General features: G+C 42.9%; 1 protein-coding gene across 5 annotated transcripts in view; it reads right to left on the bottom strand.

Moving 5' to 3' along the window:
• SLC26A5 (solute carrier family 26 member 5) overlaps positions 1 to 25,365 on the bottom strand; it is a 48,335-nt gene extending 22,970 nt beyond the window's left edge. Inside the window, exons 1-7 of one of the 5 annotated variants that reach the window (XM_043497411.1) lie at positions 25,216 to 25,327; positions 14,296 to 14,340; positions 10,837 to 11,054; positions 10,500 to 10,639; positions 3,016 to 3,126; positions 2,258 to 2,442; positions 1,469 to 1,633 (exon numbers count right to left, since the gene is read on the bottom strand). In XM_043497411.1, coding sequence (XP_043353346.1) covers positions 1,469 to 1,633; positions 2,258 to 2,442; positions 3,016 to 3,126; positions 10,500 to 10,639; positions 10,837 to 10,991 — 756 coding nt within the window. In that variant the 5' untranslated portion in view covers positions 10,992 to 11,054; positions 14,296 to 14,340; positions 25,216 to 25,327. Of the gene's footprint in view, positions 1 to 1,468; positions 1,634 to 2,257; positions 2,443 to 3,015; positions 3,127 to 3,478; positions 3,703 to 10,499; positions 10,640 to 10,836; positions 11,055 to 14,295; positions 14,437 to 25,215 lie in introns of those variants that run through there. The other 4 variants (XM_038396979.2, XM_038396970.2, XM_043497424.1 and 1 more) reach the window with 4 other exon arrangements.
• Between the last annotated feature and the right edge of the window lie 1,688 nt (positions 25,366 to 27,053).

The raw sequence follows: 27,053 nt of genomic DNA, 5'->3' as shown, positions 1-27,053 counted from the left end.
GCTTAATAGTCTCTGTCCAGTAAGCTGCCCCGGGAAGCCAAAATGTGTGTTTCTATCTGCGTTTTTTGCTCATCTCCAGAACATGAAAGCGCCTCACAAACTGTAGAGAAAATACATACGATTTCCTCCACCTAGATAATTTTTTACTCCCAACAGTAAATATCTGAGTAAGCGGAGTAAGTTATTAGAGCAACTGCTAGCCCAAAAACACAGGACATATTAAGCTGCTTTTGTGGCATTAATGTACATCTTTTTATGGCCAAAAGATGCAATACTAGAGTTTGTCTAGAATTGGGCATGAAATTTGAACAAAAGGGTTTTTCAGAGGGAAAAAATAAGTATAAATACCTAGTTAAACCATACTTAAATAGTCTCAAGCAGTCTCTAGCAAGTCAAATCTGTTTAAAGCTTCATAAACAGTTTTAAAGCTGCTGGACACCACCAGTGAGGGAATCGTGGCAATGGATTCTTTTTGGCTGGGTGACAGTGATCTTCCAAAATGGCTGTTGAACTGACCAAAAAACCTAAAAGTTCTTTAAAGTTAAAAACGTCTTAAAAGGAAGCATTGCCCTATAGCATTAATAGAAGCAGTTACAAAAAGAAACCCACTAGGAACACAAATCCAAAGCCTTGCTGCAGGCAGCTACGTAATTATAAAAGGGGATACACTGTGAAAGTTGCACAGCATGCTTGGAAAATGTTATCCTTTTTCCTCCTGCTTCAAGTGCTAATTCCCCACTGGCTTTTTGATAGATCACCTAAGCATCAAAGCTGAAAAGTTATCAGTGTTGTATCCCCAGTTTCTGGAAGGCTGGTTACATTTATACAAATGGATAATTAAATCTATCTTAGGTTTTCGTTAGCTCATTATTCCATTGTAAGTGCTGCAACTTTTCTACTGGCGTGCCATTAACCAGTCCAAAGGATTGGGTCTCCTAAGAGATCATAGGCTTCCAATATTCCTCTGCTCAGATTTCCTTGCTCTGGTCTTAAAGGCAGATACTGAATTACAGCAAAATCTGGTTTTCCAAAACTAGTGGGAGAGAGAGAGATTCTAATATATTTCAACTATCTGCCTGTTTATGAGAACAGGCAAAGGGGTAACATGATGTGCAACATGCACACAGAAACACAGCTGATAAAGGGACATGCTCATTTAAACTTACAATTTATAACTCAGTGCACATAATATCTGATTTTTCAAAGCTCAACTGTGTCTGTTTTTCAGATCCATGCACAATGGCTTAGCATACATTTAAAGTTACAATAATTAAATCAGAGCTTTTGAATATTTTCTAAACTGGAATGCGGTGTCAGAGACATGTGGCGATTGGAGAAGCAGCTCAGGCTATATTGTTCATGTGTAGTACATGGGTAGTAGAAAATGGGAAATGACTGCCTGGGAAGGAATACTGCAGAAAGGAATCTGGGGGTCACATGTTTTTAAGATAGTTATTTACTTACTTACATATACAACTGAAAGGGCTCCACTGTAGCGTTTTGTCTTGATTCCAAGCAGATACTTTAACTGGGAGGTAAAGACATGAACTGCCGCGGCAGTAGTAAACCCTCGTACCAATGGCTCCGTTAAATAGATGGCTACAAAACCAAACCGAAGGAGACCTAAAGACAACTATTGAAGAACAATAGGGTCAAATTATGTAACTTACCAGTGCACTCAATTGTAAAAGTCCGCACTGTAAAGAACAGAGCAGACCAGATTCCTGCCAACCCTGACATCAAGCAAACCAGAGACAGTCCAGCAAATCTAGGTTTCCCCTCAAAACCAATTCTACTTCCCCCTTTCTGCAGGAATAAAGTTTTCAGTGAGCAACCTTCTCACTGACCCAGGCCAATCTGAGGGGGTTCAGTGCCATCAATGCTAGGATGGAGTCGGGGTATAGGTCACACATATATAGACCTTGTATCCTATGATTTATGGAAGGCTTTAAAGGAATAGTGAAAAGAGGTTTCCTGTCAGACTGGAGGTGGTAGTGGTGAAGAAGGAAAAGGATCTCTCTGATGTGCCTCAGCCAAAGCTGAGATGTCTGGAGAAATTCCCTGCTTCCAAGTTCTCCCTTAATCTTAGGTACATAGTTAGCATGATGCAGCTCACATCCCCCAGAACTGTGTTGGGGCATGAGCACTAGCATTTTACTGTGGGGTTTGGGCAGCCTCCATAACCTGGGACCCCCTACCACTGCAAGTTTTAGAGAATTGCCCGAACTTGCCCTACAGCAAGCTACAAGCATGTTACCTGTATGATCCCTGAAAGCAAGGTGACGGCCACAGCTACCTTTACCCTCATGGCATCTCTGGCTTTATAGTTTTCAAGGAGATCAGTGCTATTGGTGGAATTAGATTCCATAATATTAAACATTTCATCAGGAGCTTCTCTGACAGCAACTCCACCAATCATCAGACTAATCACCGCAAACGTGCCTCAAATAAAAGACAGAGGAAAAATAGGTGCAAATTCTGCATGTCATTTAGGACAAACTTTTACTTACTTGTTAACTAGGGTTCCTTATATAATGGATTATCTCATGTTTGTACACTTTTGTGGAGTTAAACATTTATCTCCAAACTATTTTAGAGTTTTCAATCAACAAAGTTGCATTTTTAGTAGTGAAATTTGCCCTTATACTCAGGACCAATACATTGGTTTATACATTGAACAAACACTCCTGTGGCAGGTAAATATAATTATTTTACGATGCAGAGAAATTAAATAAATTTGTCCAAGACCACATAGCTAGTTGGCAGCAAAGGTGGACTTCCTGGTTTTCATGCTCACGTCCACTCCACTAGCTACTGTTGCTTCTATTCCTTCTTAAATATATTAGATAAGATGACAGCAAACACAGCCTGCTGGCCCTTGAGACTATGGAAAGTACCTAAGAATTTCAAGTTTAATGAAGAAAAAATAATAATCAGAAAGTTTGTCCTATTTATTTATTTTTACAAAGTATTATTTGAAAAGAAAACACTTCAATTGTACATAAAGAAAGATACCTATTGATATGTGTCTAGAGGTCCCAAAAAAGGTGTACAGAAAAACAGGATAAAATGAAGAATATAGGCCAAATACCGGGGGAACAGCTGCCAGCAAAGCGTAGGCTAACCCTAGAAAACACAATCAGGAAGAAAGGGAGCCATGTTAGGAAAAAACAGAAAGGGTCTGTTTCAAGATAAAAACCACATCATCCCCTTAATGATATAAGAACTATTAAATACATGTAGCAAAAATTTCATGTCACATATCCAAAGAGACATGAGGAAAGAACATTCTTCAACTGCAAATTTAAATTTAGGACCTGATCCCGCAACGCAGAGTGATCCCATTGAGGAAACAAGAAGCCTGCAATGACAGGCTTTGAGGGTTCCATGTATTTTTTTAATGGACCATACCTTCAATCAATCATCACTCCCCCAAGAAACTTCGCAGAATAATAAAAGACAAAAGACTAGGACTTACCTGCTGAAGCATCCCACATTTGCTTTCCTTCCTTTGAGAAATGTGTGTGCCAATCTTTACTGATTTACACTCAAACCACCACACTGGGATCATTGGTGTTGCACACTGGTGCAAGTCAACATAAATTTGGCTCAAATGTAGAATACAAGGGAAGGACCAAGCTGTAATCTCTTGACCTTATCACTGCCACTAGTAAATGAAGTAAAAGAACAGAAGCTTCTATTCTGTTGGTAAAGGAAAAGATGAGGAGTGGTTTCCAGGAGCACTTGCAAATGCCAAGAGAAAGAATCATATTACAAAAAAAAAAAAAAAAAAAAAAGAAGCCACAAAATGATGAACAAAGATCACTGCTGCTCACCTATAAACCATGAGGCAATGACTACTATGAGATAAGGCTGCTGCAGTTTGTGTTTCCAACACATAACAGATATGTAATACCTTTGGCTAGAATATCTGAATGCTTTGTGCAGCTAGTGTCTCATTTTTAGTATTTTTAATGTTTATCATTAAATCTAAGTAAAGCTACAGATTTTATTTGATATGCTAAAAATAAAAAGGCTGCATCCAATATAAAAATCCTTAAGCTAAACTGAGAAATGCACAAAACCAATAGACTGGAAAAGGAACAAAAGCCTCTCTGACAACCTAGGGTTTGGACCTTCTATTACGTAGAAGTGATGACACCTGTAAAAGCCTCAGACACAGTTGACTCTTTTTACTTGTTCCTAGATTTGTCTCTATTCAAAGAGGGGAGAGTGATCTGGCAGTGTGATCTCAAACCAAACCAAAGGTAAGGAAACTCACTTATACTTGCTAATAACAGTGGTGGTGGTAGTAGTAGTAGTATTGCAGAAGCGCCCAAAGTACCAACCAGAATCAGGGTCCCATGGGACTGGGCTCTACGCAATCACACACACAAAAAGCTATGCCTACACGAGACTTCCTTGGGAAGCCTCCCACTGCAGCAATCCCATTGGTGGCAGCAATGACCTGCATACTAGCATAGACAGTAGGTTAGTATTTTTACTTCTAAGCAGGTCTGAAAGACCTGGTGGTAAAATGCTGGTGGCCACCTGAGTGTTCCCACTGGTGCTGAAGTACCAGTGCTAGTGTAACAGCAAATATGGACCCCCTCCAAAACACACCTTTTACTAGAGTGGACAAAACATGGTTCCTGCCCTGAAGACTTTACTCCACTTGCAGGGAAGTGGAGTAAGACTTCCAAGTTATTTCAGTGCATTTTCACTCCTATCATCAAGCTTCTCTCCACTAGTCTCCATGAAACACAGGAATCACTACTGACTACTCTGCACTGGCTTCGCAGGGGAGAAGAAAAGGAGTCACAACTATGTCATGATTAGGGGGTGGGGCTTTGTGCTGAGAGAGCAGCTGAGCCCTGCCTAGGGGGTGGGGCTTCTGACTAGGGGCCCTATAAAGGTAGCCAGCCAGTCAGGCAGCGGCACAGGAGCTAGCAAACAGAGCTCTAAACAGGGGAGTTTGAGTGGGAGTTTGGATTGTGGTGCTTGTTTGGGGTTTGCTTTTGCTGGGGGGGTGGTCTTTTTGGTGTGGCTTGTGTTTCCCAGATTAACAGGATTTAGGTGGGAAGGAGATGACAGATACAGAGGAAGCTGTGGGAGTGACTCCTGCAGTGAAAGACACATTGAGGATGACTGGATGTGGAAGCTGTGGTATGTACATGATCCTGGAGGGGGGAACCGGTAAGAGTTTTGTCTGCATGAAATGCCGTCTGATAGAGCTAATGGAGGAAAAGATCCGAGGTTTGGAGATGCAGGTGGAAAGTCTCGTTGAGTTTAGGAAGGGGTTTGAGCAGATGATGGAGCAAAGATATGAGGTATCTGAAGGGAAAAGCTCAGACTCTCGGATGGAAGCAGGGCTGGGGAATTTTGAGGAGAGACTGGATGAGGAAAGTGGTCAGTGGAAACATGTGACTAAAAGAACCAGGCAGAGAAAAAGAACGGGCTAGTGAAGGAGAAATAGAGCTTAGGAACAGGTTTGCAGAGTTGGAAAATGAAGAAGGGGCTCAGCAGGTAGTCGCTGAAGGTGGAAGGGTAAGGAAGAAGAGAAGAGAGGCTAGCCCTATAGAAAAAGGGGAAGAGTCAAGGGAGACTACACCAAATATGAGCCCCAGGAGGATACAGGATGGGTTGAAGAGAATTGTAAGGGAAAATAGGAATGGAAAGAACTTGCAGCCAGAGGGAACAGGGGAGAGACTGGAGAATAGCACTGTCACCAGGAAAAGGCAGGTCTATGTGATCGGGGACTCTTTATTGAGAAGAATAGACAGGCCTGTAACTAGAGCTGATCCTGAGAATAGAAGGGTGTGCTGTCTTCCGGGTGCTAAGATAAGGGATGTAGACCTGAGGGTTGAAAAGGATCCTCAAGGGAGCGGGAAAGAATCCCCTAATTATCCTTCATGTGGGAACAAATGATACAGCCAGATTCTCGCTGGAAAGTATCAAGGGAGGACTATGCTAGGCTGGGGAAGACGCTTAAGGAAATTGAGGCTCAGGTGATCTTTAGCGGGATCCTTCCTGTTCCTAGAGAAGGGCAACAAAGGTGTGACAAGATTATGACTGTCAACAGATGGCTTAGGCAGTGGTGCTATAAGGAGGGCTTTGGGATGTATGGCCACTGGGAGGCATTCACGGACAGAGGTCAGTTCTCTCGGGATGGACTTCATCTGAGTAGGGAAGGAAATAGACTTCTAGGATCGAGGCTGGCACAACTGATAAAGAGAGCTTTAAACTAGGAATTGGGGGGAGATGGATGGGAGATGTCCGGAAATCTCCACGCCAGATTTTAGCATTGAGAGGGAAGAAGATGAAGTAAGAAAGGATACAGCCATGGGTAGGAGAATGTATATAAGGAGCGAGGGCGGTGTGGATACTAGTCTAATAGGTTATAATGGCTGTAGAATGACTGTGCCTAATAGGGTACAAAATGTGAGCAAGGCCAAACAGCAAAAATTAAGATGTTTATACACCAACGCGAGGAGTCTAGGTAACAAAATGGAGGAACTAGAGCTACTGGTGCAGGAAGTGAAACCAGATATTATAGGGATAACAGAAACATGGTGGAATAGTAGTCATGACTGGACTACAGGTATTGAAGGGTATGTGCTGTTTAGAAAAGACAGAAACAAAGGTAAAGGGGGTGGAGTAGCATTGTATATCAACGATGAGTTAGAATGTAAAGAAATAAGAAGCAATGCAATGGATAAGACAGAGTCTGTCTGGGCAAAAATTACATTGGGGAAGAAAACTAGTAAAGCCTCTCCTATGATAGTGCTTGGGGTGTGCTATAGACCTCTGGGATCTAATTTGGTTATGGATAGAGCCCTTTTTGATGTCTTTAATAAAATAAATACTAATGGAAACTGCGTGATCATGGGAGACTTTAACTTCCCAGATATAGACTGGAGGACCAGTGCTAGTAATAATAATAGGGCTCAGATTTTCCTAGATGCGATAGCTGATGGATTCCTTCAACAAGTAGTTGCTGAACCGACTAGAGGGGATGCCATTTTAGATTTAATTTTGGTGAGTAGCGAGGACCTCATAGAAGAAATGGTTGTAGGGGACAATCTTGGCTCAAGTGATCATGAGCTAATTCAGTTCAAACTAAATGGAAGGATTAACAAAAATAAATCTGCAACTAGGCTTTTTGATTTCAAAAGGGCTGACTTTCAAAAATTAAGGAAATTAGTTAGGGAAGTGGATTGGACTGAAGAACTTATGGATCTAAAGGCAGCTGAGGCCTGGGATTACTTTAAATCAAAACTGCAGAAGCTATCGGAAGCCTGTATCCCAAGAAAGGGGAAAAAATTCATAGGAAGGAGTTGTAGACCAAGCTGGATGAGCAAGCATCTTAGAGAGGTGATTATGAAGAAGCAGAAAGCATACAGGGAGTGGAAGGTGGGAGGGATCAGCAAGGAAACCTACCTAATTGAGGTCAGAAGATGTAGGGATAAAGTCAGAGAGGCTAAAAGTCGAGTAGAGTTGGACCTTGCAAAGGGAATTAAAACCAATAGTAAAAGGTTCTATAGCCATATAAATAAGAAGAAAACTAAGAAGGAAGAAGTGGGGCCGCTTAACACTGAGGATGGAGCGGAGGTTAAAGATATTCTAGGCATGGCCCAATATCTAAACAAATACTTTGCCTCAGTCTTTAATAAGGCTAAAGAGGATCTTGGGGATAATGGTAGCATGACAAATGGGAAGGAGGATATAGAGGTAGATATTACCATATCGGAGGTAGAAGCGAAACTGAAACAGCTTAATGGGACTAAATCGGGGGGCCCAGATAATCTTCATCCAAGAATATTAAAGGAATTGGCACCCTGAAATTGCAAGCCCATTAGCAAGAATTTTTAATGAATCTGTAAACTCAGGAATAGTACCGAATGATTGGAGAATTGCTAATATAGTTCCTATTTTTAAGAAAGGAAAAAAAAGTGATCCAGGTAACTACAGGCCAGTTAGTTTGACATCTGCAGTATGCAAGGTCCTGGAAAAAATTTTGAAGGAGAAATTAGTTAAGGTCATTGAAGTCAATGGTAAATGGGACAAAATACAACATGGTTTTACAAAAGGTAGATCGTGCCAAACCAATCTAATCTCCTTTTTTGAAAAAGTAACAGATTTTTTAGATAAAGGAAATGCAGTGGATCTAATTTACCTAGATTTCAGTAAGGCATTTGATACCGTGCCACATGGGGAATTATTAGTTAAATTGGAGAAGATGGGGATCAATATGAACATCAGAAGGTGGATAAGGAATTGGTTAAAGGGGAGACTGCAACGGGTCCTACTGAAAGGCAAACTGTCAGGTTGGAGGGAGGTTACCAGTGGAGTTCCTCAGGGATCGGTTTTGGGACCAATCTTATTTAATCTTTTTGTTACTGACCTTGGCACAAAAAGTGGGAGTGTGCTAATAAAGTTTGCAGATGATACAAAGCTGGGAGTATTGCCATTCGGAGAAGGATCGGGATATTATACAGGAGGATCTGGATGACCTTGTAAACTGGAGTAATAGTAATAGGATGAAATTTAATAGTGAGAGTGTAAGGTTATGCATTTAGGGATTAATAACAAGAATTTTAGTTATAAGCTGGGGACGCATCAATTAGAAGTACGGAAGAGGAGAAGGACCTTGGAGTATTGGTTGATCATAGGATGACTATGAGCTGCCAATGTGATATGGCTGTGAAAAAGCTAATGCGGTTTGGGATGCATCAGGAGAGGCATTTCCAGTAGGGATAAGGAGGTTTTAGTACCGTTATACAAGGCACTGGTGAGACCTCACCTAGAATACCTGTGTGCAATTCTGGTCTCCCATGTTTAAAAGGATGAATTCAAACTGGAGCAGTACAGAGAAGGGCTACTAGGATGATCCGAGGAATGGAAAACTTGTCTTATGAAAGGAGACTTAAGGAGCTTGGCTTGTTTAGCCTAACTAAAAGAAGGTTGAGGGGAGATATGATTGCTCTCTCTAAATATATCAGAGGGATAAATACAGGAGAGGGAGAGGAATTATTTAAGCTCAGCACCAATGTGGACACAAGAACAAATGGGTATAAACTGGCCACCAGGAATTTTAGATTTGAAATCAGACGAAGGTTTTTAACCATCAGAGGAGTGAAGTTTTGGAATAACCTTCCAAGGGAAGCAGTGGGGGCAAAAGATCTATCTGGTTTTAAGATTCTACTCGATAAGTTTATGGAGGAGATGGTATGATGGGATAATGGGATTTTGGTAAGTAACTGATCTTTAAATATTCAGGGTAAATAGGCCAAATCCCCTGAGATGGGATATTAATGGATGGGATCTGAGTTACTATAGAAATTCTTTCCTGGGTATCTGGCTGGTGGAATCTTGCCCATATGCTCAGGGTTTAGCTGATCGCCATATTTGGGGTCGGGAAGGAATTTTCCTCCAGGGCAGATTGGAGAGGCCCTGGAGGTTTTTCGCCTTCCTCTGTAGCATGGGGCATGGTTGACTGGAGGGAGGCTTCTCTGCTCCTTGAAGTTTTGAACCATGATTTGAGGACTTCAATAGCTCAGACATGGGTGAGGTTTGTTCATAGGAGTGGTGGGTGACATTCTGTGGCCTGCGCTGTGCAGGAGGTCGGACTAGATGATCAGAGTGGTCCCTTCTGACCTTAGTATCTATGAATCTATGAAGGAAAAGATAAGGACCAATCTCTGGCACCTGATCTTGTTGAAGTTGCTCCAAGCAGAGGAGTCAAGCCAATCTTGCACCCCTCTGCCATTCCAGAAATGCTCTAGCTGCCAGTGGTCTATACAAGTGTAGTGGAGAAGAGTAGACTTGCCACTACTCTTGGGATGAATAGTTGAGGAGGGAGTAATAATTAAGGTCTTATCAACATGGTATTTAAGCACATGCCTACCTTTAAGGCAGGTGAGTAGTTTCACTGACTTCAACAAGACTACTCACATGCTGACACATTTTGCACATATTTGATAATGGGCTCTTCAGTCTACATAGAAAAGTGTAACATGATCCAATGGCTCAAAGCTTAAGGTAGACAAATTCAGACCGGAAATGCAGTGTAAACTTTTAACAGTGAGGGTAATTAACTGTTGAAGCAATTACCAAGCCTTTGTGGTGGATTCCCATCACTGGCAATTTTAAAATCAGTCTGGTTGTTCTTCTAAGAAGATCTGCTCTACAAATTATCCTGAGGAAGGTCTCTGGCCTGTGTTAACAGGAGATCTGACTAGATGATCACAATGGTCCCTTCTGGCCTTGGAAACTGTGAATTGGGGTCAAGTTCTTTGGGCTGGGTGCTCACAGGGGAGGATTTCACTTGTTACCACTGGCTAACAAGCTGTACAGCAGCACTTTAAATGACAGTCTTTTCAACTGGTTTTCAGCATGTTGTGAAGCACTACCACACAATCATCCAGGAAATCACTGCCACAACAAGACACACATGATGGTCTAAGAAAGATAATAAAATTACAGACAGTTCTACTCACCTTGAGGAAGCTGCATAACCCCAGTGCTTATACCTGAGACTATGTCTCCTAACAAATATTTCTTCACCGGATAACGGGGCAGCCATTTTAAAACTGGTAAAAAACTATAGAGATGAGACTTGGCTTTCTTGGAAGAACAACTGAAAATACAAAAAGGAAAAGAAGTGAGATCGTAGCAGAGGGAAATTAAAGATTACAGAGCCCACCCCCTTGCTATCAAGTTCTTGCAGACCATTGTTTTTGGGTGTTTGGGTGGGTGGGTGTGAGAATGAATGACCAGGTATGCAGACTAACTAAGTAAGAATTCATAAGGCACTAGCAGATATAAAACTCATACCGACAAGAACGTGCTATCTTCTGGCCAAGAGACTGAGGCATCTTTTCCTTCTTGTGCAGCTGTCCTTGTAAGAACTCTTGGTTATATACCGGTCTCTCCACCCAGTACATCTGGGTTTGCACAAGGCACTCGTCATGTTCTTGAACATGTTCCATTGTACATTTCAATTATCAGGAACGGAAGAACCACCACTCCAAAGCCTCTACAAAAAAAAACCCCTAGAAACACATAAATGTACAGTTTATCTTATTACTGTTATTTCTTAAACATCTAGTTTGGGATTTTCTTCCCAGAAGCTTTAAGGACCTCAGTTTGACTACTCAGATACTACAGTGATGAGTGCGGTAATAAATGCATTGATCAGACAGTTTGTATAGCGGCTGTAAAATCACAGTTGTGGTCTTTATTACACAGAAGTGAATATTTCTACATTTCTTTTTCAGGCAAAAATCTCCTGCATCAATTATTTTGCAAGTATGGAAACTCAAATTTAACACAGAGGTTTAAATTTACTTTCAGCTGTTCTTCCCCTTTCCCCTCACCACAGTTTTTCTAAAGAGGACTGCAATAGTTTAGGGAGATGTGTTATTTCTGAGTTATTTCCTGGTACCCCTCCTTATAAATGGTCATTGTTAATAGGACCGGGAGCTGAAACTCAAATACAAATACAGATTCCCCTTTAAAATTCAGAAATTCACTTCTCTTTACTCCAAGCAGTCAGTCACTTTATTTTTCTGTCCATCTGCCTCTTTCCTCTAAAAATTTACCCTCTCTTATTTCAGCTGGTCTGACAATACCATCTCTCAGGCATGTAGGGGATGAAAGTAGGCACAATCCCCATTAGCTTCAAAAGGCTAGTCTCCCAATGCCTGTGCCAGGTATTATTTATTCCCAATCTTGTGCTCACTGAAATCAATGGGAGTTAGTTCCGAACGACAAAAAGTGTCTACAATCAACTAAAAATACCTGAATTCCAAGTTTCTTAACACCTTACAGGCATACAGTGCTCATCCTGTCTGTTGCTCTGCATAGCTTGTTTGTGCAAATATGGGTAAAAAAAATTTCCACTCATTCATGAACAATGAGACAGAGCCATTAAACTATTAAGTAAATAGGACCTGGTCAATGTTAACATGTCAGATTGCAGAAAGGGAACTTGGATAGACAGGATAAAGCCTAAAAAAAGCAGCACTTTTTTCACATTGGTTTTTAAAAGTAAACAGCATGCATTTGCTTCACCTCAGTAACCTGAAAGTTGAAGAGACAGGATAGCACTGACTGCCATGAATGATGAAATGTTACAACATGTTAAGGTTAGATTCCCTGATCTGGCCAAGCTGTACCATGGGGGTGGGGAAAGGGTGGTTTTGAGCTGCCCTGGTCTCAGGGCTACCAGAGACCAGCATAGGCCCTGGTGCAAGTTAGGCCCCAAAGACCTAGTCCAGCGAGCAGGGATCACTGGATACATTTGTTTCAGGATTTCCCTTTGGTTGGGCCATGACCCAGACACCAGTGACCACAACAGACAGTAGTGTAGGAGTTGCTATGGAAGCCTCATCAAATTGTAGATTACAATTGGGCATTACTTTTCTTGTATGTCTAATGTTTTAGGGTGAATGTATTTTACCTGTACAAACTAAGGCCCCAATCTCCCTCCGCCACATACACACTTAGCTTTCTCCACACCAGTACTCCTACTGGCTTCAATGGGACTTCTCATACATGTAGAGTGACAAACATGACTAACTATTTGCAGGATCAAGGCCTAAGACTGTCAGCAAAAGAATCTACTGTTCAGGTACAGACAGATACATCATTAGAGCAAGATACGGTGAGGGAGAAGGAATAATCATTTTAGTCATAAAATGACTTTCCTTCCTCACCAATTCCCCTGCTGAGGCACTTGATACAAACCACAAAAGAATATACTGGTTGTTATGGTACTTTATAAACCACTCTCTTTACATTTAAAGAGACCCCAAACAAAGCAAAGATACACCAGAGGTGGAGAGAAAAAGACTGATAGCAATGCAGAGGGAATTGTAACCACCATCAGGTACTAATCTAGGAGGATTATGAGTCACAGCTCATTATGGATGGTGGCCAGGTCCTAGAGAAGACACGTTGCTTCTGACAATCTAAGGGCTGGACTCGTATCACGTTTACATTACCGTAAATCTGGAGCAACTCCACTAACGTCAAGGATGTTATATTTTACTTTATTTCTGACTTAATCAGGAGAAAAAACGAATCAATGTGACATTCTGTATGCTTCTTTACTAATATTTAACTTTTTTTATAGCATGGAAACTGATTTACAACTTAATAAGCTAGGCTCAAAGACTGCTACTGACACTCATATATAAAGTGCTGCTCATTCATGCAGAAGACTTAGACCCGAAGAGGACATGCTACAATTACTTCCCTTGCCACTGAAATGTGAATATATATGCTATATACTGCAGAGCAGGTTCAAACCCTAAGAAGCACGTACACTGACAATGAGGGGACATGGAACAAATCTGTTAAATTCCAGCCTAAAATGTTCAAATGTGGATACAGGATCTCATTTAGTGTATAATCCAAAGCCTACTAGAATCAGTGGAAAGGTACCCACTGATTTCAGTGAACTTTTGATCAGGCTCTTAGTCCCCAATACAGCAAAGTATTTAAGCATAAGAGTAGTCCCACTGCAGTCAATGAATATGATCATCCATCACACACTTGAACTTAAATTGTACTTAAATGTTTTGCTAGATCAGGGCATAAATGCATAGACTAAAGAATTTACCAGCCAAACACACACACAAAGCTAAAAAGGATTTGATTTACTGAATCCATATTCTAACAGGATTTAACTATCCAGCATATACAAGATCCACGATCGTCTCCAGTGTTAAGCATTTTGACTGCTAAGCAATGCTTTACATACTGGGGAGTGGAGTCCCTTAAACCAGCGGTTCTCAACCTTTCTAGACTACTGTATCTCTGTTTTGTCTTGTGTACTCCAAGTTTCACCTGATTTAAAAACTACTTTCTTACGAAATCGGACAAAAATATACAAAAGTGTCACAGCACACTATTAGTAAAAAATGGCTTACGTTCTCATTTTTAACCATATAATTATAAAATAAATCAATTGGAATATAAATATTGTACATACATTACAGTGTATAGTATATAAAGCAGTATAAACAAGTCATCGTATGAAACTGTAGTTTGTACTGACTTCACTAGTGCTTTTTATGTAAGCTCTTGTAAAACTAGGCAAATATCTAGATGAGCTGATGTACCCCCTGGAAGACTTCTATACGCATACCCCTGATTGAGAACCACTGCCTTAAACGATCTATTTCACAGAGCTGCCCACAGAATTTCAAGGACCAAGAATTTTGCCATACCACACAGACAATTAGCATCTCCCCACTACACCCACAAAATAATCAGTAGCATTGTTACCTGTTGAAATCTCTCTATGGTTGAGTGGCAGCTCTTTACACTGTCCTGCTAAGGAGAGCGTGGATATCAAGCTCTCGCTCTCTCCCTGGAGGAGAGGGAGTGCCCTACATCACCACACTCTGGCGACTCCTTTGCAGTTGCCTGTTGACAGAGAAGCAGCAGGCCCTGTTTCAGAGGAAAGATCATAAGGGGGGAGTGGGGGAAGAGAATCATCTTTGGGATTTTATAGGTCCAAACTATACACAATGAAAGGCTGCTCTCAGATAATATGCGCTTAACAACAAAGACTGAATTACTAAGCAATAAGAAGAAAAGGAGGACTTGTGGCATCTTAGAGACTAACAAATTTTTTGAGCATAAGCTTTCGTGAGCTACAGCTCACTTCATCAGATGCATTCAGTGGAAAATACAGTGGGGAGATTTATATACACAGAGAACATGAAACAATGGGTGTTACCATACACACTGTAACAAGAGTGATCAGGTAAGGTGAGCTATTACCAGCAGGTGGGGGGCGGGAGGAACCTTCTGTAGTGATAATCAAGGTAGGCCATTTCCAGCAGTTGACAAGAACGTCTGAGGAACGGGGGGGGGGGGGGGGGGAAGGAACAAACATGGGGAATAGTTTTACTTTGTGTAATGACACATCCACTCCCAGTCTTTATTCAAGCCTAAGTTAATTGTATCCAGTTTGCAAATTAATTCCAATTCAGCAGTCTCTCATTGGAGTCTGTTTTTGAAGTTTTTTTTGTTGAAGAATAGCCACTCTCAGGTCTGTAATCAAGTGACTAAAGAGATTGAAATGTTCACTACAAAAGGTCCCCCACCCCACCCCACCCCACTCTCCTGCTGGTAATAGCTCACCTGACCTGATCACTCTCGTTACAGTGTGTATGGCAACACCCATTGTTCATGTTCTCTGTGTATATAAATCTCCCCACTGTATTTTCCACTGAATGCATCCGATGAAGTGAGCTGTAGCTCACGAAAGCTCTTGCTCAAATAAATGTTTGTCTTCTTTTTGCGGATAAAGACTAACACAGCTTTCAGCTACTCTGAAAACTAAGCAATAAGAGTACCAGCAGTATTTCTTATCAGCCAGATAAGATGGGGTAATTGACAGGCTACATGCAGGAGACTTAAAAGGTAGTGGTTCTTTATCTGAATGATAAAGGCCTGCTCTGGATGCTATTATTAACCTGAAGGTGTCAGAAAAAGTGGAACTCATGCCACATTAGAGCATTCTCACCACATGGTGTTAAAGCGGCTGTTCTGCTACAGCTGCACAGTTGTAAGGCACACCGTGTAGCTGCTTTTTACTGCCAGGAGAGAGTTCTCCTGGTGACAAAATAAAACTACTTCAAATGAGGGGCAGTAGCTTCATCGCCAGAAGTGCTGCTCTTGCTGATGAAGCGCCGTCCACGCTACCGCTTTTCGTCGTTCAAATTTTTGTCGTTCAGGGGATATTTTTTCATACCTGAGCGACAAAAGTTTTAATGATGAAAGTGCTAGTGTAGACAAAGCTTAAGTCAGTGACTCAGCCTTTCCAGACTACTGTACCCCTTTCAGGAGTCTGATTTGTCTTGTGTACTTCCAAGTTTCACCTCACTTAAAAACTACTTGCTTATAAAATCAGACATAAAAATACAAAAAAGTGTCACAGCACACCATTACAGAAACATTGCTTACTTATTCATTTTTACCATATAATTATAAAATAGATCAATCTGAATATAAATATTTAACTTGCATTTCAGTGTATAGTATATAGAGCAGTATAAACAAGTCATTGTGAAATTGTAGTTTGTACTGACTTTGCTAGTGCTTTTTATGTAGCCTGTTATAAAATTTGGCAAATATCTAGGTGAGTTGATGTACCCCTTGGAAGACCTCTGTGTATCCCCCTGGGTATGCTTCAAGTGATCCATGTTTCAAATCTCAGATGTTCTACCAGGAAGCTTCAAACAATCTACACTGGCTTCTGGAAATTGCATTACAGACCAAATCCCGGTCTGGTGGAAGTCTGTCAGAAAACTCCCACTGATTTCACTGGACCAGGATTTGGCCTTGTATGAATGTTTTTAACGGTGCAGATATATTGGATGGACATGAGTGGTGGAGCAGCTCATCCCTCATAGCCAAAACACAGCACACAATGAAGAGTAACAGAGGCAGAAGTGTGAAATTATGTAGATTTCAGATATTTAATGGGTACACTTTAAAAAAAAGAAGTCTCACAATAGGACAGTTTTGCTTCTTTTTTTCAGAACCGCATATTTTGTCACCATACAGTGGCACTGCTGGATTAGCCAACCTAAGAGGCACAGAAACAGCTCCCCTACAAGTCTTCACACACCTTTTGACTGTGTTAAACACACCAAACATATTAACTCTACCAACACAATAAGCCTTCTTCTCCCAGAAATACAGGTAGGTTTAATACGTTACACTAAATATACAGGAATGCTTTTCTGTTGGACAAATCCAAGTTAATCTTGGACTGCAGCGCTTTGGAGTGTTATCTTTTAGTTTATAGGGGTGAAGGTCATGGCTATCAGCCTATGGACTAGAGGAAACAAGCTGTAGCTCAAGACAACAAATGCCCCATTAAACCATTCACAGTTAAGAGATTGCAAAGGCTGTAAATCCCACATCTATTTAGGAAACAACAAAGTTATTTAAAGAAATACCTTAACTTTGTTACTATTTACTCTTTTTCAACCCCCTTTTCTTCTCTCCTGAGGCCTGATTCTCCCTTGTCTTACTTGTGCAGTTATCCCACCTGCATGCAGTCTGTAAAATGCTAAAAACCAATAATCACTTTTTACACCAGTGCAAAAAGGGTGTAAGTGCTCAGACCATAGAGAATCAGGTTCCTTGTGTTCCTCAGGGTACTCTCCATGGTGTCCTCCTTAACTCGCTCTTTAACTCATTTCCCAAATGGTTTAATTTACTCTGTGCAGATGACTCTCAAACCTACCTCTAACCACTCACATTTCATCCTGGATGTCCTGCAGTCCACTGCAATACAGCAAGGCAAATTACGTCCAGCAATTACTTCTGCCCTAAACCAATCCTCTGAACTCTCTTCAAGCTGTCTACATGTTTCTTAAAGTGTGGTACCCAAAACTGGACACAATATTCAAGCTGAGGCCTCACCAGTGCTGACTAGAGTGGAACAATGAACTCAGCAGATGAGCTCTGTAATGAATCAATGGGATCTGACCATGCAGAATTATTGAAAGGGCCCTGAATTTCAACTCAGACCTTACTTAGGTAAAACTCCCACTGAAGGGACCCTGTAAGGACCTCAAGATTTGTTCCTACGCGTTTGTATTTCCTCTCTGAGGTTCAGATTTTGATACTACTCAGTCTGAGTAAGGGCAGCTTATGCCACAGGTAGTGTCATTGACTCCAGTGGGACTTCTTGTAGAGTAGGCCGATATTCAGTGTAAGTAAGGGATCATAACTTGACTATTTGAGTGATGCCCTAATTGTTTTGCTACATGGGGTGCTGTGCATTTGCATTGTACATCACAAACTGAAACTGCATGAAGAAAACATACAAGAAAATCCCTAGAGTGATTCAACATAAAATTCATGGACATACAGGATTAACTTCTCTATATAATTTCTAACCTATGATCTCTTGGATGAAGGACAATAGCGACATTTATCTCAGAAAATACAACCACCTTTGATCTTTCTGCAGCCACTGCACTTTACAATTTTTTTAAATAGACTCTATCATATAATTGATGATTGATATTTCATACCTCATTTCCCATGTCAAAAATTTTAGTTTCTAAAGATTTGTTCCATACCACCAAATTCATTAGCCCTTTAATACGCTATTTTGCGTTCAATAACTGCTGTTTATTTTCTCCCTGACAACCCATTATAGGTCACTAATACACATTTTTGAAACATGTGATACTTATGCCACGTTGATAAGACAGTTCAAATTATGGCTCACTTTAAAAAGCAAAGTACCCCAGGCCGTCCCCCACAAAATTCAGATAAGAGGGGGCTCTAGTTTCCAGCATAACCAACCCTATCACAGTGAAACAGAGGGAGATTTAATCATTTGGCCATTTGTATTCCTCTCTTTTGCAGCTCTGGGCCTGATCTTGCCACCCTTCCTTCATCACTGCTCTCTCAAACTCAGCGACAGCTTTGCCTTAGTAAGGAATGTGGGATCGTGCAATAGGAGTAAAACCGTTAAAAATGTTCAATCAAATCTCATAATATTTGGGTGGGAGAAATCAGGGTCATAGTTTGACTCATGTCTGCTTCATCATGCTGAAATGGGTTGGTCAGGATTTGGCAGGGGCATGAAACTATGGGCCAAATTCATCTCCCCAGAGACAATAATCCCTGGGTTGATTGCATCAGTGGCCCACTGATGCAATCATTCTGAAGTCAGACCCCTTGACACCTACTAGGAGGGAGAGAACATAAATCTAGGTCTCAGACACCACAAACAATCCCAAAATGCTTTTCCAGAGTCCATGTGACATACAGACAAGTGAATTTACAATTTAAAGGGGCTGGAGTTTAGAAGTTTTAGCTCAGACTAGCCAGCCCCTAGCATCTTTTATACATTTTTTGTAAGGAGAGGGGAAAAACAACCAGGTGCATGACTGCGCGTATGAGATTTTATTTTAATAGGCTCTCACATTAAGGACTATTATCAAGGAAAGTGCGAGAGAGACAGATTTATCAGCCTTTTTATGCATTGTGGATGGAGATTAAAAAAAAAGTCACAGCTGGACTTCCTCATCCTTTATGCTTGTGCCCATTACAGCATTCATTTAATCAATCAATATAACGAGCGAGCGGGCCAGATGAGGTGCTCTCCCCTCATGGTAAAACCTGAGAGAGGAGGGGAAATCTCACCAAGGATTCCTTAGCATAGTTTCTCCCTAATTGTTCTATTGTGGAGGTGGGCTTTCCTATACAGCAGAACAGGCTGCATAGTCTGCCCCAAACCTCAGGTGAGGGGGATCCCTGAGAGACTCATTTCTGGCCTAACTGATGAAAACTTTATTCTATGGAAGATTATTTCTGGGAGAAGTAGTAGCAACTACTTCTACTGTGTGTGAACTGATTTTATTATTTATCCAATGGAGCCCCTCTCCCTCTTCAAAACCATTCAACTCGCCAGTCAGGGAAATACTGACATTTACACTGAAAACAAAAGACATATTCAGCCCTTGCTTACTGTTTCTCCCCCCCCCCCTTTTTTTAAACTTCTAATGTAGATTTTTGTGCAATACAACTTATACTGAATTCCAATTGCCCTACTCATATGAGTAATATCATCAACCTCAATGACTCCATGAGCAGGATTTGGTCCATGACAGGTTCTGCCCTCATTCATGCACTTGCTATTTATCTAAGATTATGTTATCTAACTTCCTGTTTGCTCAGGAGTGGACCCTGGCGTGTTCCTCATTGGGAGAATCATCCAATGGAAATCAGCTCTCTCAATAATGCACTGTCAAGGTTACACAAGGAGGGAAAGAGTTCAAAGTAAAACAGTTTGCATTCATTTCTCTAGAAGTATTGAGGATTCCTGCTTAATGGAACTAAGCAGCAGACCTGAAGCTCCCCAGGGAAGGCAAGAAAGCTGATGTAAAATATATTTATTTGCAGGTTAATTTGTATTTAATTCACATTCCAGGTCTGACATTTCCCCTCTTACAGCTGATGACATCACTAACAAGGAAAGTAGTGCAAGGGTTGACGCTACTGGACTAGCTTTAAGTGTCACCTTCAGTGTCAGCTGTTGCAGGATAAAAACCGTGAGCCAGAAGTAACTCTCAAGCCTTACAGAAATAAAACCATAATTGAGCAACAATACAACTACACCAGAGGATGCTGTGAGTAGACAACACAGAGAAGTTACTTTGGATTTCCACCAGTTATTGGTTTAAACTGAAATCCAGAAACCCTAGACAGATGTGAGGGTAAGAGATTGCTGAAGCAACTTGCGGATTTCCTGACAGTCAACTCTTGTTTCAATTGCATTAGTTTTTTAAATATAACATTGGAGAGTGGGAGTCTCAATGCCTAAGCCACTTAGGCATTTTTGAAAGTTCCAGTCTTTAATATCACCAATTACAACAAAAGCAGGGTAGCACGGAAATCAATATACAAGCATAGCTAATATGTTTGTAAAAAGAAAAGGAGTACTTGTGGCACCTTAGAGACTAACAAATTTATTTGAGTATAAGCTTTCGTGAGCTACAGCTCACTTCATCAGATGCATTCAGTGGAAAATACAGTGAGGAGATTTATATACACACACACACACAGAGAACACGAAACAATGGGTTTTATCATACACACTGTAAGGAGAAAAAAGAAAAGCAGTACTTGTGGCACCTTAGAGACTAACAAATTTATTAGAGCATGCTAGTCTCTAAGGTGCCACAAGTACTGCTTTTCTTTTTGCGAATACAGACCAACACAGCTGCTACTCTGAAAACAGTAAGGAGAGTGATCACTTAAGAGGAGCTATTACCAGCAGGAAGGAGGGGAGGTGGGAGGAGGAAAACCTTTTGTGGTGATAATCAAGGTGGGCCATTTCCAGCAGCTAACAAGAATGTCTGAGCAACAGTGGGGGGTGCAGTGGGGGGGGGGGAGAAACAACATGGGGAAATAGTTTTACTTTGTGTAATGACCCATCCACTCCCAGTCTCTATTCAAGCCTAAGTTAATTGTATCCAGTTTGCAAAATAATTCCAATTCAGCAGTCTCTCGTTGGAGTCTGTTTTTGAATTTTTTTGTTGAAGAACTGGTAAAGAGACTGAGATACCTGGCTAGAAGTCACCTCTGAAGGTCACATAAACACCACCCTATATCGGAAATCTACTGACCGCTATTCCTACCTACATGCCTCTAGCTTTCATCCAGATCACACCACACGACCCATTGTCTACAGCCAAGCTCTACAATATAACCACATTTGCTCCAACCCCTCAGACAGAGACAAACACCTACAAGATCTCCATCATGCATTCCTACAACTACAATACCCACCTGCTGAAGTGAAGAAACAGATTGACAGAGCCAGAAGAGTACCCGGAAGTCACCTACTACAGGACAGGCCCAACAAAGAAAATAACAGAACGCCACTAGCCATCACCTTCAGCCCCCAACTAAAACCTCTCCAACGCATCATCAAGGATCTACAACCTATCCTGAAGGACGACCCATCACTCTCACAGATCTTGGGAGACAGGCCAGTCCTTGCTTTCAGACAGCCCCCCAACCTGAAGCAAATACTCACCAGCAACCACACAACAGAACCACTAACCCAGGAACCTATCCTTGCAACAAAGCCCGCTGCCAACTCTGTCCACATATCTATTCAGGGGATACCATCATAGGACCTAATCACATCAGCCACACTATCAGAGGCTCGTTCACCTGCGCATCTACCAATGTGATATATGCCATCATGTGCCAGCAATGCCCCTCTGCCATGTACATTGGTCAAACTGGATCTATTCTATGTAAAAGAATAAATGGACACAAATCAGATGTCAAGAATTATAACATTCAAAAACCAGTCAGAGAACACTTCAATCTCTCCGGTCACACGATTACAGACCTGAGAGTGGCTAACCTTCAACAAAAAAACTTCAAAAACATACTCCAACAAGTTTCAGAGTAGCAGCCGTGTTAGTCTGTATTCGCAAAAAGAAAAGGAGTACTTGTGGCACCTTAGAGACTAACAAATTTATTAGAGCATAAGCTTTCGTGAGCTACAGCTCACTTCATCGAATGCATTTGGTGGAAATTTGGTTTTTCCACCAAATGCATCCGATGAAGTGAGCTGTAGCTCACGAAAGCTTATGCTCTAATAAATTTGTTAGTCTCTAAGGTGCCACAAGTACTCCTTTTCTTTATACTCCAACAAGAGACTGCTGAATTGGAATTAATTTGCAAACTGGATACAATTAACTTAGGCTTGAATAGAGACTGGGAGTGGATGGGTCATTACACAAAGTAAAACTATTTCCCCATGTTATTTCTCTCCCCCACCCCACTGTTCCTCAGACATTCTTGTTAACTGCTGAAAATGGCCCACCTTGATTATCACCACAAAAGGTTTTCCTCTCCCCCCCTCCTGCTGGTAATAGCTCCTCTTAAGTGATCACTCTCCTTACAGTGTGTATGATAAAACCCATTGTTTCATGTTCTCTCTGTGTGTGTGTGTGTGTGTGTGTGTGTAAATCTCCTCACTGTATTTTCCACTGAATGCATCCAAAGAAGTGAGCTGTAGCTCAAGAAAGCTTATGCTCAAATAAATTTGTTAGTCTCTAAGGTGCCACAAGTACTCCTTTTCTTTTTGCGAATACAGACTAAAAGTGTTGCTACTCTGAAACCTGTTAATATGTTTGTGTCAACTACACCCAAAGACTTTTACACTTCCCAATTTAAATGGTCAAGTCCATGTATACAGTACACCTTCCCAAAGTATGCTAGAAACAATGAGTGTGTGAGTAATTGGGGTCTGTGACAATTAAAGGCATGATCCTGAAAGACAGTGAGCACTCTTCTTGCAGGACATGCCGCTGCCCCTTGCAGGATCCGACAGTCTAATTTCTGAGGTCCGACAACTTCTTTGAGTTCTGGGCATAACAGCATTTGAAGGGAATTGTTACCACCATCTACTTCTGTTTCATTGCAACACGCACACTCCCAAAAAAATTTACAGCTTTCCAAATTAGTTACTTTGGAAGAGGAAGTGTAGCCAAGACTGGTAAGCAGTAGAACTGTTCCTACCTGTCTCAAGGCTCATCTTCACTGCAAAGTTAACTCAGGTTATAACTCCAATGTTGTCCTTATCTCTACTCCTGCCCACACACAAAAACCGTTAACTTGAATGAAGTGGTGCTTTTAACCTGAGCTGGCTGGCCTGAGAGGGATATAAGCTACATCTCAAGCAGGCACAACCTGTTTGCTATGACATTCTGCAGTGTGGACTCAAACTATCTTCTTTTGAGTACAGGTAGTCCTCCAATACCTTCCTACAGTTCCCAGAAAGGACCAGGCAAATTCACCCACAATACACTAAGGAAGAATTCATACTGCGGCTCACCTTATTGCAGCACTAAGAACTGCCGGATATACCCCCAGAAATCTCAACACTACAGACAAGCAAGTGTTATTTTAGCATGGCTGCTCTCACACAGGCTAGGCTAACTCAAACGAAGATAACTTGAGTTAACTGCAGCAAAGACATACCCTCACAGACTTACTGTGTGAAGCTGGGCAAGTGATTGCCTCACTTTCTCATTTGTAAAACGGGGTTAGTAATACAGCAGAAATTTACTTAGCCAAATCCCACTGTTTAACTAAAACAGAACCCTGTTCCCTAGGGATTTCAGATAAGCAAGCCTTAGATACACTTATAGCAGACTAAATTTGTACACACAAGTATTGAAAGGGACCTTCTCACAATTTTTTCTCCCTCTTGTTGAGAACACTACCAAAAAATTAAGTGGCTGAAATGAAACCCCCTTCTTAAGAAAGCCAGCCAGCTTTCCCAGTTCACTCTAAATGTGATGTCAAGCATCAGTGCGCACAGGTATGAATGCCTTTATATAATGGGCGTGAAGAGTTATGATCAGAAGCCCTGCTGAGTCAGAGCTGTATTATAGCAGACCTGACAAGGAAAACGTTTCCCCCACCAGTGAATTACATGAATGTTCATATCAAGGCCTACTGCAATGGCTCATTTGACTACCTAGAGGTTTTATATGTTCCTCCAAGACTGGCATAGCCAGGGTCCTAATGTACCGACACACTGTGCAGGAGCATTGGGAAACTTAACTGGTGAAAAAAAAAGGAGGACTTGTGGCACCTTAGAGACTAACAAATTTATTTGAGCATAAGCTTTCGTGAGCTACAGCTCACTTCATCGGATGCATTCAGTGGAAAATACAGTGGGGGGATTTATATACACAGAAAACATGAAACAATGGGTGTTACCATAGATCAGGTAAGGTGAGCTATTACCAGGCAGGGGGAAGGGGGGGACCTTTTGTACTGATAATCAAGGTGGGCCATTTCCAGCAGTTCACAAGAACGTCTGAGGAACAGCGCGGGTGGGGGTGGGGGGGGAATAAACATGGGGAAATAGTTTTGCTTTGTGTAATGACCCATCCACTCCCAGTCTCTCTTCATGCCTAAGTTAATTTATCTACTTTGCAAATTAATTCCAATTCAGCAGTCTCTCCTTGGAGTCTGGTTTTGAATTTTTTTTGCTGAAGAATTGGTAAAGAGACTGAGATCCCTGGCTGGAAGTCACCTCTGAAGGGCAGAGTATTGGTATTAGCACTGGCCAGCTTCCTCCCTTCAGCGCAGAAAGACTGAATTCTTGCCACATGTACAGTCACTAGATCCCACTGCCAGGAAGGGATGGATCCCGGGTCACAACAATCGCCCGGCTTCTCCTTTCACCCTCACCCAGCCGGGGGCTGTTTGGAGCACAGCGAGGTTTGCATGGTGGGAGAGCCGTCAGTGGCCCCATCTAACGGGGCGCACGCACCGGCCCGCCCAGGAGCCAGCGGGCATCGGCGGGCGGCAGGGGCAGCCCGGGCCCAGGTCCGACTCCCGCCCCCGGCGACACGCACCCCCGGGAACCCGGCAGCGCTCGCCGGGCAGCGAGCTAGGGCTGGAGAGCAGCGATCCGCTAGGACAGGGCGGCGAGCGGCGCCGCAAGGCTGGGAGAGCCAGGAGCCCGCCCCCGGAGCCGGGTCACTTGCAGCAGCCTCGGCGCCCCCCCCCCCCCGAGGCTTCCTGCTGCCACGAGGCGCAGCTCCCCGGCAGCGGAGCCCAGGGGACGGGAGCCCCCGCCGGCCGCCACGCTCAGTGAGTCGAGACCCACCGGGCTGCACTCACCTCCCGCCGCCTTCCCCAGCCGGGCTCCGTTTCCAACGCCGGCGCCGTGACAGCGTCACCCCGCCCCCAGCCCGCGCCGGCGGCGCCCTTCCCCGGGAGACGCCAGCACCCGGCCGGTGCCGGCGCCGCCCCCCCCAACAGCGCAGACGCCGCCCGCCGGGCGCGGCTGGGAGTCGTAGTCCCCCTTCCCATTGGCCCGCGGCTCCCCCTGCACCCAATGAGCGGCCGCCGGCCCCGGAACGCTCGGGCGGGCGCGTTCCAGGTGAGCGCGGGGGGGCCGCCCGGCCGCAGCGCGGTGCCGCCGACCGCCGGCCCCAGAGCTCTGCGAACGGCTGCGTGGGGGCCCCCAGCCGGGCACCGTGGCGCACTGCAGCCTTGTGGCGCTGGGCCGGGGCCGGTCACCTCTCGGGAGACGCCTGGGGACGGTCCTGCCACTTACTTTCGGTCGATGTTTGCAGAGCGCTTTGGCCATCGGAGCGCGGTGTGAGTGCGCGGCGTGCTTGTCTTTATTACTGAGGGATCGATCGCAGAGCTTCGGGGTACAAATCTCCTGGGTTAATGCATCCGATGAAGTGGGCTGTAGCTCACGAAAGCTTATGCTCAAATAAATGTGTTAGTCTCTAAGGTGCCACAAGTCCTCCTTTTCTTTTTGCAAATCTCCTGGAGTAGATGTTAGTGTGAGTGAAAAAGGGCGAGTCGCCTCCGCCCTCCCGGCCCGAAACCCCCCCCCCCCTTTTTGCAGTTCTTCGCCTCTTCGGCAGCTGCCCAGGAATGGATGCTCTTGACGTTCTTGAAATGAGCCAGGCTTTCAGGCTGCTTACTGGGGGGGGGGGGGGCAGCTCCAAAGCTCATCTCTCTCACCAACAGAAATTGACCCAATAGAAGATATCACCTCACTCACATTGACAGGTTTCAGAGTAGCAGCCCTGTTAGCCTGTATCCGCAAAAAGAAAAGGAGGACTCGTGGCACCTTAGAGACTAACACATTGATTTGAGCATAAGCTTTCGTGAGCTACAGCTCACTTCATCGGATGCATTCAGTGGAAAATACAGTGGGGAGATTTATATACACACCCAGAGAACATGAAACAATGGGTTTTATCATACACACTGTAAAGAGATTTCAGAGTAGCAGCCGTGTTAGTCTGTATTCGCAAAAAGGAAAGGAGGACTTGTGGCACCTTAGAGACTAAACGAATTGATTTGAGCATAAACTTTCGTGGGCTACCCTAACCCTAACACTCACATTGTCACCCACTGGGCCGGACACAGGGTACGACAACACTGCACAGGCTGAGGTGCAGTTCAGAAGGGCAGACGGGCTGGGTTCACAGTCTGTTGGTCATCATACAGCCACCACAACAGTAAAACCCTGGGGTTGCACACTTTACAAGTAATATATCTGCTAGTTCTAATGTGAATTCACCATGCCACTGAAGTCAATTGGAGCCACTCCATTCCCTTCAATGGGCTTTGTGTCAGGCCCAAAAGGCCTCCCTGGACTGTCTCTTTACTCATCTGTTAATGTTGTAAACATGGCAAATGACTGTGTAATTTTCAGTTACAGTATGAGTATTTTTGTGTGGATATGATGCTCACATGTTGTGTTCTTAATGAACTTAACGCTAAAGTTAAAAAGATACTCAAAAGTTCCTAAATTGTTTACATCCTGCGTTCCCACTGTGCGTAACCACAGTCCCAAAGCTACTTATCAGACTGCTGTTGTATGTGCCAGAGAAAGGCACCAGAAAAGGGAATAAACAGGAAATGAGATGAGCAGTAATGTACTGCAGAATGCATGAATGGCATATGAATTCTGTTGCTTTCTCTCTGCCCTG

The sequence above is a fragment of the Dermochelys coriacea genome, chromosome 1 (genome assembly GCF_009764565.3).
Source record: "Dermochelys coriacea isolate rDerCor1 chromosome 1, rDerCor1.pri.v4, whole genome shotgun sequence".
Lineage (NCBI taxonomy): Eukaryota > Metazoa > Chordata > Testudines > Dermochelyidae > Dermochelys > Dermochelys coriacea.
The sequence above is the reverse complement of the archived record's forward strand: the minus strand, read 5'-3'. Positions and strand labels throughout refer to the sequence as shown.